Here is a 15,767-nt window from a genome sequence, read left to right as displayed (position 1 = left end):
AAGAAATATGATGTAGAGATGGAATGAGCATTCCTTTCAAAACATGTGAGATAGAATTCTAGTTAAAATAGTAGGAATGAAATGATTGAAGGAATGAAAATTGTATACATTTTCTTTGATCAACACCATTTTTGAGTATAAAATTCATTCCATTCTCTCTCCATTCCATTCGCTAAAAGTGAACACAACCTAAGGTTAAACTATATATGTACTGCTACTCATGAGGTTCCCTCCATATATACGTACATTACCGAATATATAATAAAATTGTGTGCGGAACTGTCCTCCTTTTCTCATTGCATGTAGTTAAAACCTGATTCACTATCTATTTATCAGTGTGCATATGAAAAATTGATATCTGATTAATCAAGCCTCGTGTTGCGCCACTAAGCACGCACACGGTCCCTAATGATGTGCTTGAATTATGATATGATATGATTTGATTGTTAAGTACATGTACAGTATAAACCAGCCCCTAGCCATATGTGTGTATAATATGGAGTATTACATATGCACGATTATATCATGTTTCTTCAGGGCCGGCCCTTGGGTAAGGCGACCAAGGCGACCGCCTAGGGCACCACTTTCGCTTGGGGCACCAAAATTTTTATATATTTAATATATATACCCTTATATAGATGTGTTTTTTTATTTAAGATTAAAAATTAATTCAAAATACAAATCAATAAATATATTTGAGACACCAAATTAATTTAAAAATATATTAAATTAAATATTTCAAAACTATTTATAAAATTTTAAGTCAAACTTAAATTTAATAAATACCAAAAGACTTATTTTTGAGAAAAAATTTATTTGAAAAAATAGTAAAAGAAGTGCACGCTCTATCAAAAACTAAAAGAGAGGTAAACTATCAAAAAGACATATGTGAATACAATAAACTATTGGATCGGCTATTGGGTTGCTCTGGCTCTTGATAGGACTTAGGAGTTATCACTGAAGAGACTTTCATCTGCTTAGAAGATGAAGCGTCATCAATTATCAGGTTATCAGAAAAGGCAAAAGAAATTGAAATCGATGGAAGCAGATAAATTGCAAATGGGCTCACTGCACAAGTTTTTTGGGAAAAAGAACTCCAAAAATACTAATGTTGGGGTTTCTAATGAAGATGCAGATGTTAGAGAAGAGGCTGAAAATGAGGGGACCCATGTTGAACTTGAGCCAGAGATTGAAATCGAAGAGCAAATTGAAAATGCTACAATTGGGCTTGTTGAGAATGATGCGGAAGATGTTGAGGAAGAAAACACAAATAATACAATCAATTATGATCCCGGAACTTGGAAGAACATTGATCTTAAACGCAATGTAGCCAAGTCAAATTTTGCAGAAGATGGAATTGATGATTGGCACAATCTTCCTGCTAAGTTAAAATCTCATGAAAGTAGTAATGATCATCTTGTAAATATGAGTGCTTGGATTGAGTTAGAGGTGAGGATGGAGAAAAATGAAACAATTGATAAGATTGAACAAGATCGAATCAAAAAAGAGATAGAGCGCTGGAAAAAAGTCCTAGTTAGGATAATTGTTGTGGTAAAAACTCTTGCTTGCAATAATTTAGCATTTCGAGGAGATGAAGAGAAAATTGGTAAACGCAAGAATGGGTTGTTTTGTAAATTTATTGAGATGCTTGCACTATTTGATTCAATAATGGAAGAGCATATTCGATTAGTTAAAGAAGGTATATTTAACCTAAAGAAGCACCTGTCTAGTGATGATGAGATGTTAAAATCTTGTTGTATGAAGCTTGAAGAATATCTTAAACATGATATGCGATCTGATATTGTTGGTGCAGAATTGTTTAATGAATTGCTGGTACTACGAATGGTTATATCTGATGAGATAACAAAATCCATTGATGTGCTTAATTATTTAAGCTCTAGTTCAAGACAGATAAATTATCCAAATGCCTGGATTACTTATAGGATCGTTGTGACTATTCCTGTTACAGTCGTAGAGGCGGAAAGAACTTTTTCTAGGTTGAAGCTGATCAAATCTTATCTTCGCTCTTCGATGTCTCAAGATAGACTTAATGGATTAGCTTTATTGTCCATTGAAAGTGAGATGGCAGATTCCCTAAATTATGATAAAATTATAGAGAGATTTATATCTCAAAAGCCAAGAAAAAAGTTTCAAAATCAATGATGGCTAAGGTAAACTCACTTATATAGTTTTTAATCCATTATTGTCTTATTATACATCATAATTGTTTTAGCTTACTAATACATTATCACTTGTTGCTGTTGCAGGAGGTTGAAAATTTCAGAATTGAAGACTACAAGAAACTCAGCTTGTTATTTTTATTCAAGTAAGTTATATAACTGATTTTATCGAATTTGTGATGATCAAAATATAAGAAACCAAGGCTTAAATGTGATGCATTCTTATTCTTTTGTTTCATATAGAAGTTATATACTATTTTTAATTAACAGATGTGTAAAAAAAAATAAGATACAAAAATGCAGGGCACCATTTTCCATTCTCGCCTAGGGCACCCAAATCCCTAGGGCCGGCCCTGTGTTTCTTAATCACTCATTAGAATTTATGTGGATGTTGACGTTAAGGGTCAGAAAGGAAAATGCTACAGGCACAGAATTGGATACAGAAATATTCACAGAATGAGTATGTGTTAACTTGTGATTGAAATGCCCCCCTGCACATGCATTAATAGCACCAATTAAAACTCCTCACCTAGATTGCCATGTCATTTTGTGTAAAATTATATACTCAATTTTGTGCATGTAACACTACTCGGGTCAGAAAATAGAGCCAGCTAGATTAATTGAGTAGTTAACTGTCTACTACTGCATGAAGTTACGTTTCCTTGTTGCTATGATAATGTCACTTAACTTTGAGCGTTAACACTTAACACAGTCAAATTAGGTGAAAATTAGCGGTAATGAATATTTGTCAAATAAATATAGGAAAAAAAAAGGTTTTGTCAAATCAAGCGCAAAAAGGAGGTTTGTGTGTGGCTTTTAAATTTATTTTGTGATCGTGATGCGTACATATACGTGTATGTGTTGTCATGAATTGAGTGACGAATATGATAGAAGATGATGACGTTTTGATAATGGTGAAAGAACCAAATACAACTAGTTAAGATGGCGACGGACCAATTATGCAGATTAAAACACATAACGATCATGGATCTTTTGCAACTCAATACACCTAGCTAGATCGATGGAAGTACCAGTCTGGATTCATTGCATGGAACCTTTCTACATTAGTTAAGTCCACGCTCTGTATAGCGACTTGTCATTGGGAATTTTCTAGCTTCTTTAAAATTTGTAACTAAATTGTTACTTGTCACTTCTCAATTACTAATTTGCACTCTTTCACAACTATATCTGTGATCAGAATGTTAGTGAATCTACCCACGTAGTAGTACGGTAAAAATGATGTCACTTGTATCGTGATACAAGTTTTCTCCCCCAGTTTTGCTGGGTATTGGTCCTGATTGTCACACAATATGAAGAAAATGACCCCAGATATCAGTGTCAGAGAAAATAATGTCAGTTATCATTTTGTAATCTAAAACGTTAGAACGTCTGGCATTCATCCTTATTAACACTAGGTACACGATCCAGTATTTTGAAACCCCAAATACTAGTTCATGTAGTATATTACTCTGAAAATTAAATACCAAACGTTAGATTATCCATTTTAATAAATGATATTTGGGGTAATTTCTCTTAACTTTGTTATTTTGGACATTGACATATAGGGCCTTTTCTCAATTTTGATCGGGTATGACGGGACCATAATTTGTTAATAAACTCCATGTTCATTTATTAAGAGCATGAGATTCAAGTTCTAGAGTCTATTATAGAGTTTCAACTAACTCTTAAGGCTGTGTAGGGGAGGTTTCAAGGATGATTGATGATTCTGTAGGAAAAGCTCTATGAGGTCTATATGTTTGAGGTTCGAATACAGATGAGCTTCGCATATGTCCAGCCGTCCAGGTTCGCTAGTGTTTGTCTGTTTGAGGTCCGAGCTTCGAGGTTCACACAAGGTGGCAGGTTGCTTGAAGGATATGGATCAAGGACTCCAAAATTTAAAAGCATGCTAATAAGACTTTTACATGAATTTTGTAAGGATAAACACGACTAATTTGATATACATTCATATATACACTCAAACACAATTGGATGTATAGATTCGAGGTTCAACCAGACTAGATCTAAGATAAACTATGGATCACTAAAAACCAACATATCGAAATGTCCCATAAAAAATTAGATAAAAAATTTGAGTTTCTGAAAAAAAAACACTCGAAAGAAAAGTAAAATCCACGGAATTAAAAAAAAAAAGAACTTTCATTCAAAAAAGTCTACCTACTAACCAAAGATCATGCAGATATGGCCCCCGAAAATTTAGTCAATAAATTTTAATGATTGAAAAGAAATCCAAAATGAAAGACAAAAATAAGCGGGAAAAAAAAAAGAAAATAAAGAGGGAGAGAAACAAAAATGAGGAAAGAAAGAAGAATCAGACACAAAAGAATATGTGAGGCACCTAAACAAAGTCAAAAAAAATGATAAATTCAGGAATTGGTGCTTATTATCAAAATGACAAATTCAGAAATTTACTATTCCAGGGATGATAACATTCATGACCCAATTCAGAATGTTGGTCAACCCAAGTCGATTGAGAGGAATAGTTTTCAAAGAAACGATAAATCAATTCACTAGATCAAAATTTTAAAAATTGAATAGATCTAACATCTGAGAATAGATTCTGATGGGAACATTATTGAAGAAATAAAAACAAATCAAAAGTAATTTACTGGTTCATAGCTTTTCATAGATAAAAATTGATGAAATCTCTTTCTACGGCTACGAAAAGAAGAGAGAGTTAGAGCAACTCCAAGGGTCTTATTTATATTTGATAGTTATAATATGATATATTGATAATCATCTAAAATTATAGCTAAGAGGTTCTAGTTTCACTCCAATGGTATTATGGATATTTATATTATCTAAAATTATACATAATAGCTTTAGATGTTTTACAAATGTAGCAACCCCAATTTTAGTTATCTATATTTTTTTGCTAAGGGGTCATGGTTGGAGTGTAGAATTTTTACCTATTATCTAAAATGTGCCACATAGATGCCATGTAGGTGCCACATAAACACTTTTAGCTAAGAGGTCTAATGCCTTGGAGTTGCTCTTAGGGAGGTTTTGGAGGAGACTTGCTGCCGTTATTTTCACTTGTGAAATTTTTAGACGTTTCGCCTTAGGATTATTGATACGTTGGGGTTGGGCCTTTTCTCAACCAAGTGGACCGACCCGAAACTGATGGCAATGAATTGGGCATTGGCTACGCCTGACTACTCCAAATTTTACAGCCCGACCCATTAACCGCAGCATAAGTAACCATTACAAAAACAGAGTTGAAGTTCCCCGAAGCCAAATTTCACATTTATTTTCACATAGAACCCTAATCTCCATTTCTCCCTGTACAAGCTTATACACACACTAAAACACACACACACAACAAAAATGGTGAAGGTACGGATGAACACGGCTGACGTGGCAGCTGAGGTCAAGTGTTTGCGACGATTAATCGGAATGCGTTGCTCTAATGTCTACGATTTGTCTCCCAAGGTATCAAATATATTTTAACAGTTTTTGCTTGTTTAATGATTTTTATGAAATATTTAGTTGATTTTATATTTACTTCAATTTGCACATGTTAATTGATTTGCGCGAGTTGTGTTTCTATAATAGAATGTCCAGATTTTCGTGTTTGTGAGTTGATTTGATGTTGTGGAAGAAGCTGATAGAGTTTTGATGTGTGTGTGCAGACATATGTGTTTAAGCTTATGAATAGCAGTGGTCAGACTGAATCTGGAGAGAGCGAGAAAGTTTTGTTGTTGATGGAAAGCGGTGTTAGGTTGCATACTACTGAATATATACGGTACGCCTTTTAGTTGTTGCTGATTGTGATTTCATATAGTTTTAAATTATGCAGATATGATGACGATATGATAAATTAAGGTATGCGTTTTAGATGCTGCTGCTTACAAAATGAACGAACTTAAATGTAAGGAAATGTAGTAGGATTTTTTTGATAATATGGTTATCTGTCGGGTAGAGGCTTGGAGTTATATATTATTTACAGGTGTATATACGTATTACATGGTTTGTCACTTTCTTGAAATGAAATGAATTTTTATTTTTAGTTTATGATTGCAACACCGTTGGGCCGTATATGATATATGATGTATAAACATTTGGCGCTTCGAAGTTTTTAGTAGCAGGGGGCATTGAACTGCATACTTCTCGTGGTTTAAAGAATAACTGATGGCAAAACGATTACCTTTCCAAAAAAGAATTCTCATGTAGTGAATGAGGATATAATTAATTTTTGTTGTGACAACAGCTACATTAAGTTCTAAAAAAGAATGAGAAGGACTGCAGGAGTCGTAAAATTTTACGCGTCGGTTTGTTTTTTTATGTAGGGACAAAAGCAATACTCCGTCTGGCTACACACTTAAACTGAGGAAGCATATCAGGACTAGAAGGCTCGAGGATGTGCGGCAACTTGGATATGATAGGGTATATAACTTTAAAGAATCTTTAATTAGCATACAAGCTACCCTAATTAGCATACAAGCTACCCATAGTAGTTACTTATGTTTTGTACTGCCTCTATTCTGCTCGCTTCAGATAGTTCTCTTTCAATTTGGACTGGGTGCTAATGCGCATTACGTTATATTAGAGCTATATGCCCAAGGAAATATAATTCTCACTGACTCCGATTTCATGGTCATGACCCTTCTCCGGTCACACAGGTTGGTGATTCTTAATCTATATAATAACATTTTCGTTTTCTGTTCATCTTACTTAATTTTTTGAGATTCTGATTTTTAAAAACACTGGAACTTGGCATAAATCTCACCATTTAATTTAAAATGTAATATAAGAACATTAAGCAATAATCTACATTGTGCGAAATTTATACCACTTAAATTGAATTCTGTATACTTCTAGTTCTAGGATTGTGACTAGTAATTGTTTTTTATAGTAATAAGATTTTTGTAAATATCGATATTTATATTTCACTTCAAGCAGAAGTATGAAATCTATAGATGAATGAGTTGGTCACATCATTTGCTCGGTGCTAGGATGGCATTGACCGCATTTTTGGTAGGTTCTACATGCCTTCTAGGTCTGTCATAGTGTCACACATATAAAATAGTGTGTTCTTTTGCGTTGGCTGAATTGAGAAGCCAACTAAATAAAGAATAGAATCCTGATCACACAAGTGTAGTTTAATTTGACGATTCAACACTTTGTTTGCTACAAAGTTCCAGGTAGTTCAACTCAAGATTTTGGAGGAATACTCGCTGTGCAAAGTATTATTGGTTACTAGATTCCTTAATTAATTTTTGTAATAGAAGCTATAATGTTTGGTTTATGAAGTCTGCAGTACTTCTACTTCCCGGCCAAATAAAATTAAATCACCAAATCTTTGCAAGTCAAAAGACTGGATGGATCTGCAGTGTGCTAAAGTTAAGGCGTTACACCATATTGATGATATCCGGATATATTAACTATATGTCTAAATCTATGAAGTCAAGTTTATAATGCAGTATTCTACAACAACTATTAAATGCTCTACTCCTTAAAATTTCAGTTTGCACAATGTTTTTTTGTGTATTCACCAATTCTAAGTTTGGATAGGTTCTATATATCTCCTCTGTTGGCGTGTCCTTACTAATATCCAGGGGGGGGGGGCATAAATTAGTTTAGTGTGAGCAAGAAGGTGCAGCTTAAATTTTTTAATATTTTTCTTCGTGTTCTGCTAACATAAATATCATTAAAAAAATATACAGGCTTCAAATCTAGCACATATTTAGTTTGTTCCTACTAATGTTTATAAATTGTTAGGTTTTTTCAATACTTACAAGTTACAATAGGTACTTTTGATTAAGATTAATGGCACACTCATAAGCTTACACATCAAAGCAACCCTAACCACTATCGCATAATATCATTGTCTGTTAACAAATCAACACAATTTCTTCAGAAAAGTTAAGACACTTTCATAAGTTATACAACAAAATATAGACACTTTCATGCAAATTTATATTTATTAAACCTGAAATTATTAGTATATTTCACACAAGTACAGTATGTATATATGTACTCAGTTGTGTACAGATAATAGACTTGTGTGATATATATAGGTTTATAGTATGTTAAAATTGTGCAAGGCTTTTTATGTGTAACATACCTGATTTTATTATTATCTCTGTACTTGATACTTTTTGCTTACTAGACTTGATGATAAGAAGTTACTAATGATAGGGATGATGACAAAGGATTGGCCATCATGTCACGACACCAGTATCCGTTAGACATGTGTAGAGTTTTTGAGAGGACTACGAGCGAAAAGGTACAGGATGCCCTTGCATCTAAAAGGGAACATGAAAACAGTTTAAACGCGCAAGTTACTGAAGTGGGGGATAATGTTTCTGATGTACCTAAAGGTAAGCAAAACCGAAAGAATACTAAGTCTACTGATTCTAGTAAAGCAAAAACTGGTGCCAGTTCCAAGCAACTGACCTTAAAGGTTGCACTTGGGGAAGCACTGGGTTATGGGCCGGGAATATTAGAACATATTATTCTGGATGCTGGCTTGGCTCCAAATTTAAAGCTCACAAAGGATTTCGAACTAGACAATACTGTTCTTCCTGCTCTGTTAAAAGCTATTGACAAGTTTGAGGGCTGGCTTGAGGACGTTATAAAAGGAGATAAGATCCCAGAAGGATACATCTTAATGCAGCGGAAAGATTTGGGGAAGGACTCTAGTAATTCTGAAACGCAAAGCTCTAATCAGGTTTTATATTTTGCGCATGCATAATCTTATGTTCAATGTATTTTTTTGTGGCTTACAGATTTTGTTGGATATTCTAAGATGTATGTTGAAAGGATTGCAACATTGTATGTATGTAATTACTCTTGTTGTACTTACAGATCTACGATGAATTCTGCCCGTTAATGTTGAACCAGTTCAAGTCTAGGGATTCTCTGAAGTTTGAGACGTTTGATGCATCACTGGATGAATTCTACAGTAAAATCGAGTCTCAAAGGTCTGAACAACAACAAAAGGCGAAAGAGAGCTCTGCAATGCAAAAACTTAACAAGATACGCACTGATCAGGTTCGAACTGAAATTGGCTTGAAAGATCCAATATTTCCCAGTTTATAGTTTTTGCATCATTCTTGTTTTCCAGTTTAGTTATTGATTCAGTTTGCTGTGTCTTCATACCCTGTGGGGTTTTGATAAGTATTTTCTGGCATGGCATAATAAATATATATCTAATGGATACTATTGTCCTTAGGCAGCTTATCTGCTTCAGGTTTGAGGTACCTGTTTATTTTTCTCGTATATCTCTAGCTCTAGTGTGATTAAGGCAGTAAACTTCTATTGATTCGGTCTAGAGTTCAAACTTACAAATTCAGAATTTAGCTTTCACTGATATTGATCAACATATTTTTATATTAAATATATCGATTAATGTTTTTAAATTTGAAGCCTTTGCAATGTTTTTAGGAAAATCGTGTGCATATATTGAAACGAGAAGTTGATAATAGCATTAAAATGGCGGAACTGATAGAGTACAACTTAGAAGATGTTGATAATGCTATATTAGCTGTTCGTGCTGCTCTAGCAAATGGTATGACTTGGGAAGATCTAGCTCGTATGGTCAAAGAGGAGAAAAAATCCGGGAATCCTGTGGCTGGCCTCATTGACAAGCTCTACCTTGAAAAGAATTGCATGACGCTTCTTTTGAGTAATAATCTTGATGAAATGGATGATGACGAAAAGACACAACCTGCGGATAAGGTATCATGTGAAGGTTTATATTTAGCTCTCTCTTCCCCTCACTCATTTTTATAATGTGTGATGTCCCCATAGATCAATAATTGTGAATGTTCAAAGATATGATAATTAGTTCCATTCTAATCTTTTATATGAAATTACATAATGTTAAACCGTGTGTAAACAATGTTATATGTCATCAGAGCACAATACCGGAATCACTATGTTCTACATTTGAATGTTTGAACCGAGTCAAGATGTTATTTATTGTTGAGAGTTGATATGGTAATGGTATTTGCAAGTCTCGGGTCTTTTGTAATAAGTAGCTCTGCTGGCTTATTAATCTAAACTTTTAACCGCAACTTCCTCGTTGAACCCTTTAGGTTGAAGTTGACCTGGCACTTTCAGCTTATGCTAATGCACGACGCTGGTACGAAATGAAGAAAAAACAGGAAAGCAAGCAGGAAAAGACAGTCTCAGCTCATGAAAAAGCATTCAAAGCTGCTGAGAGAAAGACCCGATTCCAGCTTTCGCAGGTACATGAACATAAGAGTGACTTGCCTTGAGATTTTATCTACAATAGTAGTTTTTATTACTTGAACACAGTCACTTGTTACATATACGTACAATCTGATTATTTGCAAAAATAAAAAACTATTTGATCAAATTACTACCACACCAATGCTAGGAAGCCTTGTGGAGACCACAGGTAGTATCTTTCCTCCCAGGTTTCATGGCTTTGGATGTCAGAGGCTGCAATAGTTTTTATTTACATGCTCAGTCGGTTGCTCAAGACCTAGCCCCAGAATGATATTAAACATTTGCAAATCTTTGTCACGTTAATGTCATCTATACTTTCTGATGCAACATTCACCAACTTCTGTAAGAATGTAGAACTCATAAATTAAGTAATTTTAGTAGCCATTATATTATATTGAGACGTTGTTTGTAGCTTTTGTGTGGTAATTTCTATCGAACTGACTTTTAGTTGCTTCATACTTGACAGCTAAGCAGATAGTAAATCAAATAGAACAGAGTAGAAAAGGTTATAAAAAAAATTGAGGTGGAAAGGAGTTAAAAGTGGTAATATAGGTTTCTAGTATCATTGTACCGTATTGCTGTATCTTTTGAATTTTCTTATATAAAAATACAATCTTGATTGACATATATTAATCTCTTACTGTAATTCACTATTGTAATTTGCAGGAAAAAACTGTTGCTGCAATAACACATATGCGCAAAGTTCACTGGTTTGAAAAATTTAACTGGTTTATCAGCAGTGAGAATTATTTGGTTATCAGTGGACGAGATGCTCAACAAAATGAGATGATAGTCAAGCGTTATATGTCAAAAGGAGATTTGTAAGTTATTGCTGTTGTAGATTTGTTTTTCTGACTAATTATATGAATTTTGTTAGTGCTATAGTATAGCCTATACATTAGGAAATAATTACTACTAACTTTTGTGTTATATTTATTGAAGTCAATGATATAACATTTTAATGTATGTAAATTGACTATTGTTAGACTATTAGATGTAGTTCACATCAGTGACCATAAATGTTTACATGTATTGATGTATATCAAAATAAGTTGCAACTGACAAATTTTGTAGTTCAAGCATTTTGTTATCACTACTTTTCAGTTCTCATGGATAAATCTTTAGTATGCACTTGTATTAGTTATTCTCAGCAAGTTCCGTCTTCCTGATAAAATAAATAATTGCAAATAGTATTAAAAGATGCATATATTATTTATGCTATTGCTAATATTGCGAGTGTGATGGTGAATTAGGTATGTCCATGCAGAACTTCATGGAGCTTCTAGCACCATAATTAAAAACCATAAGCCGGAAAATCCTGTGCCGCCTCTTACATTAAATCAAGCTGGATGCTTCACTGTAAGTTAGCTTGCCACGATGCTTCCCTAGCCATTTTCTACTTCTCGCGATTTGCTTGGTGAATGAAGTAACCTTCATTTTGTTCTTGATTAGGTCTGCCACAGCCAGGCTTGGGATTCCAAGATTGTGACAAGTGCTTGGTGGGTTTATCCTCACCAGGTTAGTAAAACTGCTCCTACCGGAGAATATCTTACAGTTGGAAGTTTCATGATTCGGGGGAAGAAGAATTTTCTTCCTCCACACCCTCTTGTCATGGGATTTGGGATGTTATTCCGTTTGGATGAAAGTTCTTTGGGGTCTCACTTGAATGAAAGGAGGATAAGGGGTGAAGAGGAGGGATTAAATGAAAAGGAAGAAAGTGAGCAATTTAAAGAATTGTCAGACTCCGAGTCTGAGGAAAAAGTTCCAGAGAAGAAGCATGATCCGCCATCTGGAAGTACTCCAGAGTTGACAAGAGAAGAACCGAAACTTGAAACATTATCTACTGTGGAAACCAGCGCTACTTTGTATGACAAGCATACTGGGTCCGAAACTTCTGGAACAACTGTTAATTCTGTTACCCCGCAACTCGAGGATCTTATAGACAGAGCTCTGGAGCTTGGGCCTGCTTCTGCATCTGCTAAAACTTATGGATTCCAAGGTTCTCAAGAAGAAACTGCACAAGAAAATCTTGAAGACGGAAAAAATGCACAAAGAGAAAAGCCTTATGTCTCCAAAGCCGAGAGGAGAAAGCAGAAGAAAGGCCAGAAAAGTGATAGCGTTAATGGGTCTGTTGATCATGGAAAAGAACAGGATGTTGAAAATAATAGTGATACAAGAAGTGAGTCTGACAAACAGAATCAATTATCAAAACCAGGTGGTGGTGGAAAATTGAGCCGTGGGCAGAAGGGTAAACTGAAGAAGATGAAGGAAAAGTATGCAGATCAAGATGAGGAGGAAAGGAGAATTCGAATGGCTTTACTAGCTGTGAGTACTAAACCTTAACAATTTCTGCATTATAGATGTGTGTGTGTGTGTGTGTGTGTGTGTGTGTGTGTGTGTGTGTGTTTTGGTCCTTACTGTTAATTCATACTCACCTTTTACTTGGCATTTTGTTTTCTTTCTTGTTATAAAATTGAATAATTGTATATGATGCTGTTTCCCTGAAATATTTTATAAAATGGGACTGCTCAGCCCTGCTGATATTTTCCAAAGTAGCCCTATGAAATTTTTTCTGACATGAACTAATTTGTTTAAACAGGATACATAACATTTCTGTGCTTATGCATTTTATGCTATATTTGTTATGAAATTTTTTGATTGTTGATTTGATGCTCACAAGCATACATGTGCATTTTTAAGTGATGTTGGAGCATCTCAGAATGCATTATTTTATTATTTCTCTTATCCATTTCACTTTTGTCAACTTTGTCATTGGAATGCTCTAGACTCTAGTGTTGAGCCACCCAAAAGTTGCCACAGGGTCCACTTCATATGTTGAATATATTATACGTTTTGAGAGTAATATAAACGAGAGATAGCAAGGTTGCCCAAAAGTGGCAGTCACATTGAACCTGCCATGTCACTAGGCAATAACTATGGAAACATCTATTGGATTTAATTTCCTAATGTACTTGCAAATATTCAACAGTTTAGCTTCATGATTTGATTGTCTGCACTGTTGATTAGAGCACATCATCTTCGTAGTGTACTGCAATTTAGAAACTCAAATATGTCAAATACTAACGCCTTTCCATATTAAATTCTGCAGTCTGCTGGAAAAGTACAAACTAGCGTTGAGCCTAAGCCTCAAGCAGTGGCAGCTGTGGCAAAACCGGTTACTGGTACGTCTCGTATTTACTGTATTGAATGAAAATAAGGATGAAAAGAATTGACCGTCTTTCTTGTATTTAGATTAGTCTATTAATTTAGATCTTGTCATTTGCAATTTCGCAAAACTACCTATGTCATTTTGATGCTCCAGTTCTTTGTTAAGAACTTTTCTTGGTGGATTAAACGGATTACATATTATTTTTGCAACATTCTCTGTCCAACAAATGTTGCAAATTGCAATCTACAAATATTACCACTACTTATTAGTGGGCATAAAGATATGTTTTGAAGACGACATCTTGTGTTCTCAGGCCCTGAAGATTCGGCAAAGATATGCTATAAATGTAAAAAGGCAGGTCATCTGTCTCGCGATTGTCAAGAGCATCCGGATGAAGCTGTGCAGAGTCGTGGAAGTACTGGACCCCAGAACAATTCCAACATAGTAGATATAGGTGGTAATGAGATGGATAGGATAGCCATGGAAGAGGACGATATACACGAGATTGGTGAAGAAGAGAAAGAGAAATTGAATGATGTGGATTATTTGACAGGAAATCCATTGCCCACTGACATTCTATTGTACGCTGTGCCTGTCTGTGGCCCTTATAATGCACTGCAATCATACAAATATAGAGTCAAGATAATCCCAGGCACAGCAAAGAGAGGGAAAGGTAATTTGTTATAAATGTTGTAAATTCTTATAGTATGGCTTCTTCTGGTACAGCATACAGTCAGCTCTAGTCATAATGGTCGAAACATGACGCATAGTAGCCTATATATTTTTACTTGAGAAGTTGACATTGTTTACAAACCCTGTTTAATTAGCAACATCCTTGAGCATTGTGTCTGTGCAGAGCTGACTAGTTTTTGATAAATGTTTATCGTGTTTCCATATTTGCAGCTGCCAAGATGTCTATGAACTTGTTCAGTCACATGCCTGATGCGACACAGAGAGAGAAGGAACTGATGAAAGCATGTACAGATCCTGAGCTTGTTGCTGCAATCATTGGCAATGTCAAAGTGTCTGCGACAGGCCTCAGTCAGCTGAAGCAGAAAGAAAAGAAGGGAAAAAAAGCTAGCAGACAAAAGAATTAATGAGTTCCAAGTCCGGTAAGGTTCAGCTAAAAAAAGATGTCCCGAGAGTTCTTTAGTTTAGACATCAAAAGAATACTAGGCTCATCCTTGCTGGTCAGTTGACTTTTGATTGGGTACCTCACTTGTTCCACAGTTGGAAGATATTTGAATCGAAAATTTTGTGAAGTTGATCACTACTTGAATGGCCTGCTATTAGTTCTTGTTGAATCTAATTATATATAGAAAAAAAATTGTAGAAAAAAGAATTTTTGATATGTGAAATACAACAGATATTGTAAATTTGACAAATTGTTTGTATGTACTGATACGGAAAGGTAAATGAGAACAAAGGGTGTTTTTCATGCTTTGGAATTTCTATTTCACAGTAGCCTTTTATTGCACTCGAGTATAACAGGGATGTGGATACTTGTAGAACACAGATTGTATATATGAATTCTTCAAAATCAGAAAAGCCTTTAGGTGTAACACTCTGCTCCTGAGATTTATAGGGAGAGAAGAGAAAAGAAGAGATGAGAAAAGAAAAGAGAAATGAATTTTTTTGGGGGTAGAGTTTTGTTGTCAAAATCTACTATAACTTCACTTCCATTCTTTTCTTTTCTCTCCGTCGAGAAACTCTGGAGCACTGATGGGGAAGAAAATTTTTAAGATTTTCTTCAGCAATCTCTTCTCTTCTATCCCGATTTTAACTTGCGAGCACAGAGTAAGGGAATTTAAAGACAAATGATGACATGGATCCTTTAGCAACAGAGCAAGTAGGCACTCTTGTGAATTTGAAGTTTGAACTACAGACCAATTTATGCAGCCACTTTGGTGTTGTTCTCATATGTCTTGGCTAAAAAACTGCATAGCTTTTTTTGTGCAGCAACCCATAGTAGCAAAGAACAGATCAGCATAGGCTAATTGATTAAAAGTATTTAGATGCACACCACCTGTATATTGGTGAATGTAGTGGTGTTTTGCTCTGAAGAATCTTAATGCAGGCATATTACCTCTGTTTCGATCCTCTGCAGGCAATTTCAAAACCAGAGGACTTGAAATTTACAGTCAAAATGAGTGTCAATATGCTTTGCAGAGGTAATATTCAACACACCAGATAAGATCGTG

General features: G+C 34.9%; 2 protein-coding genes across 3 annotated transcripts; both read left to right on the top strand.

Moving 5' to 3' along the window:
• Positions 1–264: 264 nt before the first annotated feature.
• Positions 265–2,536, top strand: LOC135149348 (uncharacterized). 2 transcript variants are annotated; one of them, XR_010287774.1, is made up of 3 exons: positions 265–2,171; positions 2,268–2,326; positions 2,484–2,536. XR_010287774.1 is itself a non-coding variant. In XM_064084920.1 (2 exons), the coding sequence occupies exon 1, from the start codon at positions 985–987 to the stop codon at positions 2,161–2,163; it is 1,179 nt and encodes a 392-aa protein (XP_063940990.1). In that variant the 5' UTR covers positions 267–984; the 3' UTR covers positions 2,164–2,171; positions 2,268–2,530. The 2 variants fall into 2 exon arrangements, 1 of the variants encoding a protein (XP_063940990.1); XM_064084920.1 differs by having other exon boundaries at positions 267–2,171; positions 2,268–2,530.
• Positions 2,537–5,411: 2,875 nt separating this feature from the next.
• Positions 5,412–15,004, top strand: LOC108202695 (uncharacterized). The gene is made up of 14 exons (XM_017371210.2): positions 5,412–5,630; positions 5,831–5,943; positions 6,488–6,584; positions 6,696–6,820; positions 8,340–8,871; positions 9,009–9,194; positions 9,588–9,881; positions 10,241–10,393; positions 11,064–11,218; positions 11,651–11,756; positions 11,850–12,722; positions 13,507–13,579; positions 13,880–14,239; positions 14,470–15,004. Exons 1-14 carry the CDS (start codon positions 5,526–5,528, stop codon positions 14,661–14,663), a joined length of 3,366 nt encoding a protein of 1,121 aa, XP_017226699.1. The 5' UTR covers positions 5,412–5,525; the 3' UTR covers positions 14,664–15,004.
• The last annotated feature ends 763 nt before the right edge of the window (positions 15,005–15,767 follow it).

This window comes from Daucus carota, chromosome 9, assembly GCF_001625215.2.
Source record: "Daucus carota subsp. sativus chromosome 9, DH1 v3.0, whole genome shotgun sequence".
NCBI lineage: Eukaryota > Viridiplantae > Streptophyta > Magnoliopsida > Apiales > Apiaceae > Daucus > Daucus carota.
This window is presented reverse-complemented; position numbering and strand designations above follow the sequence as displayed.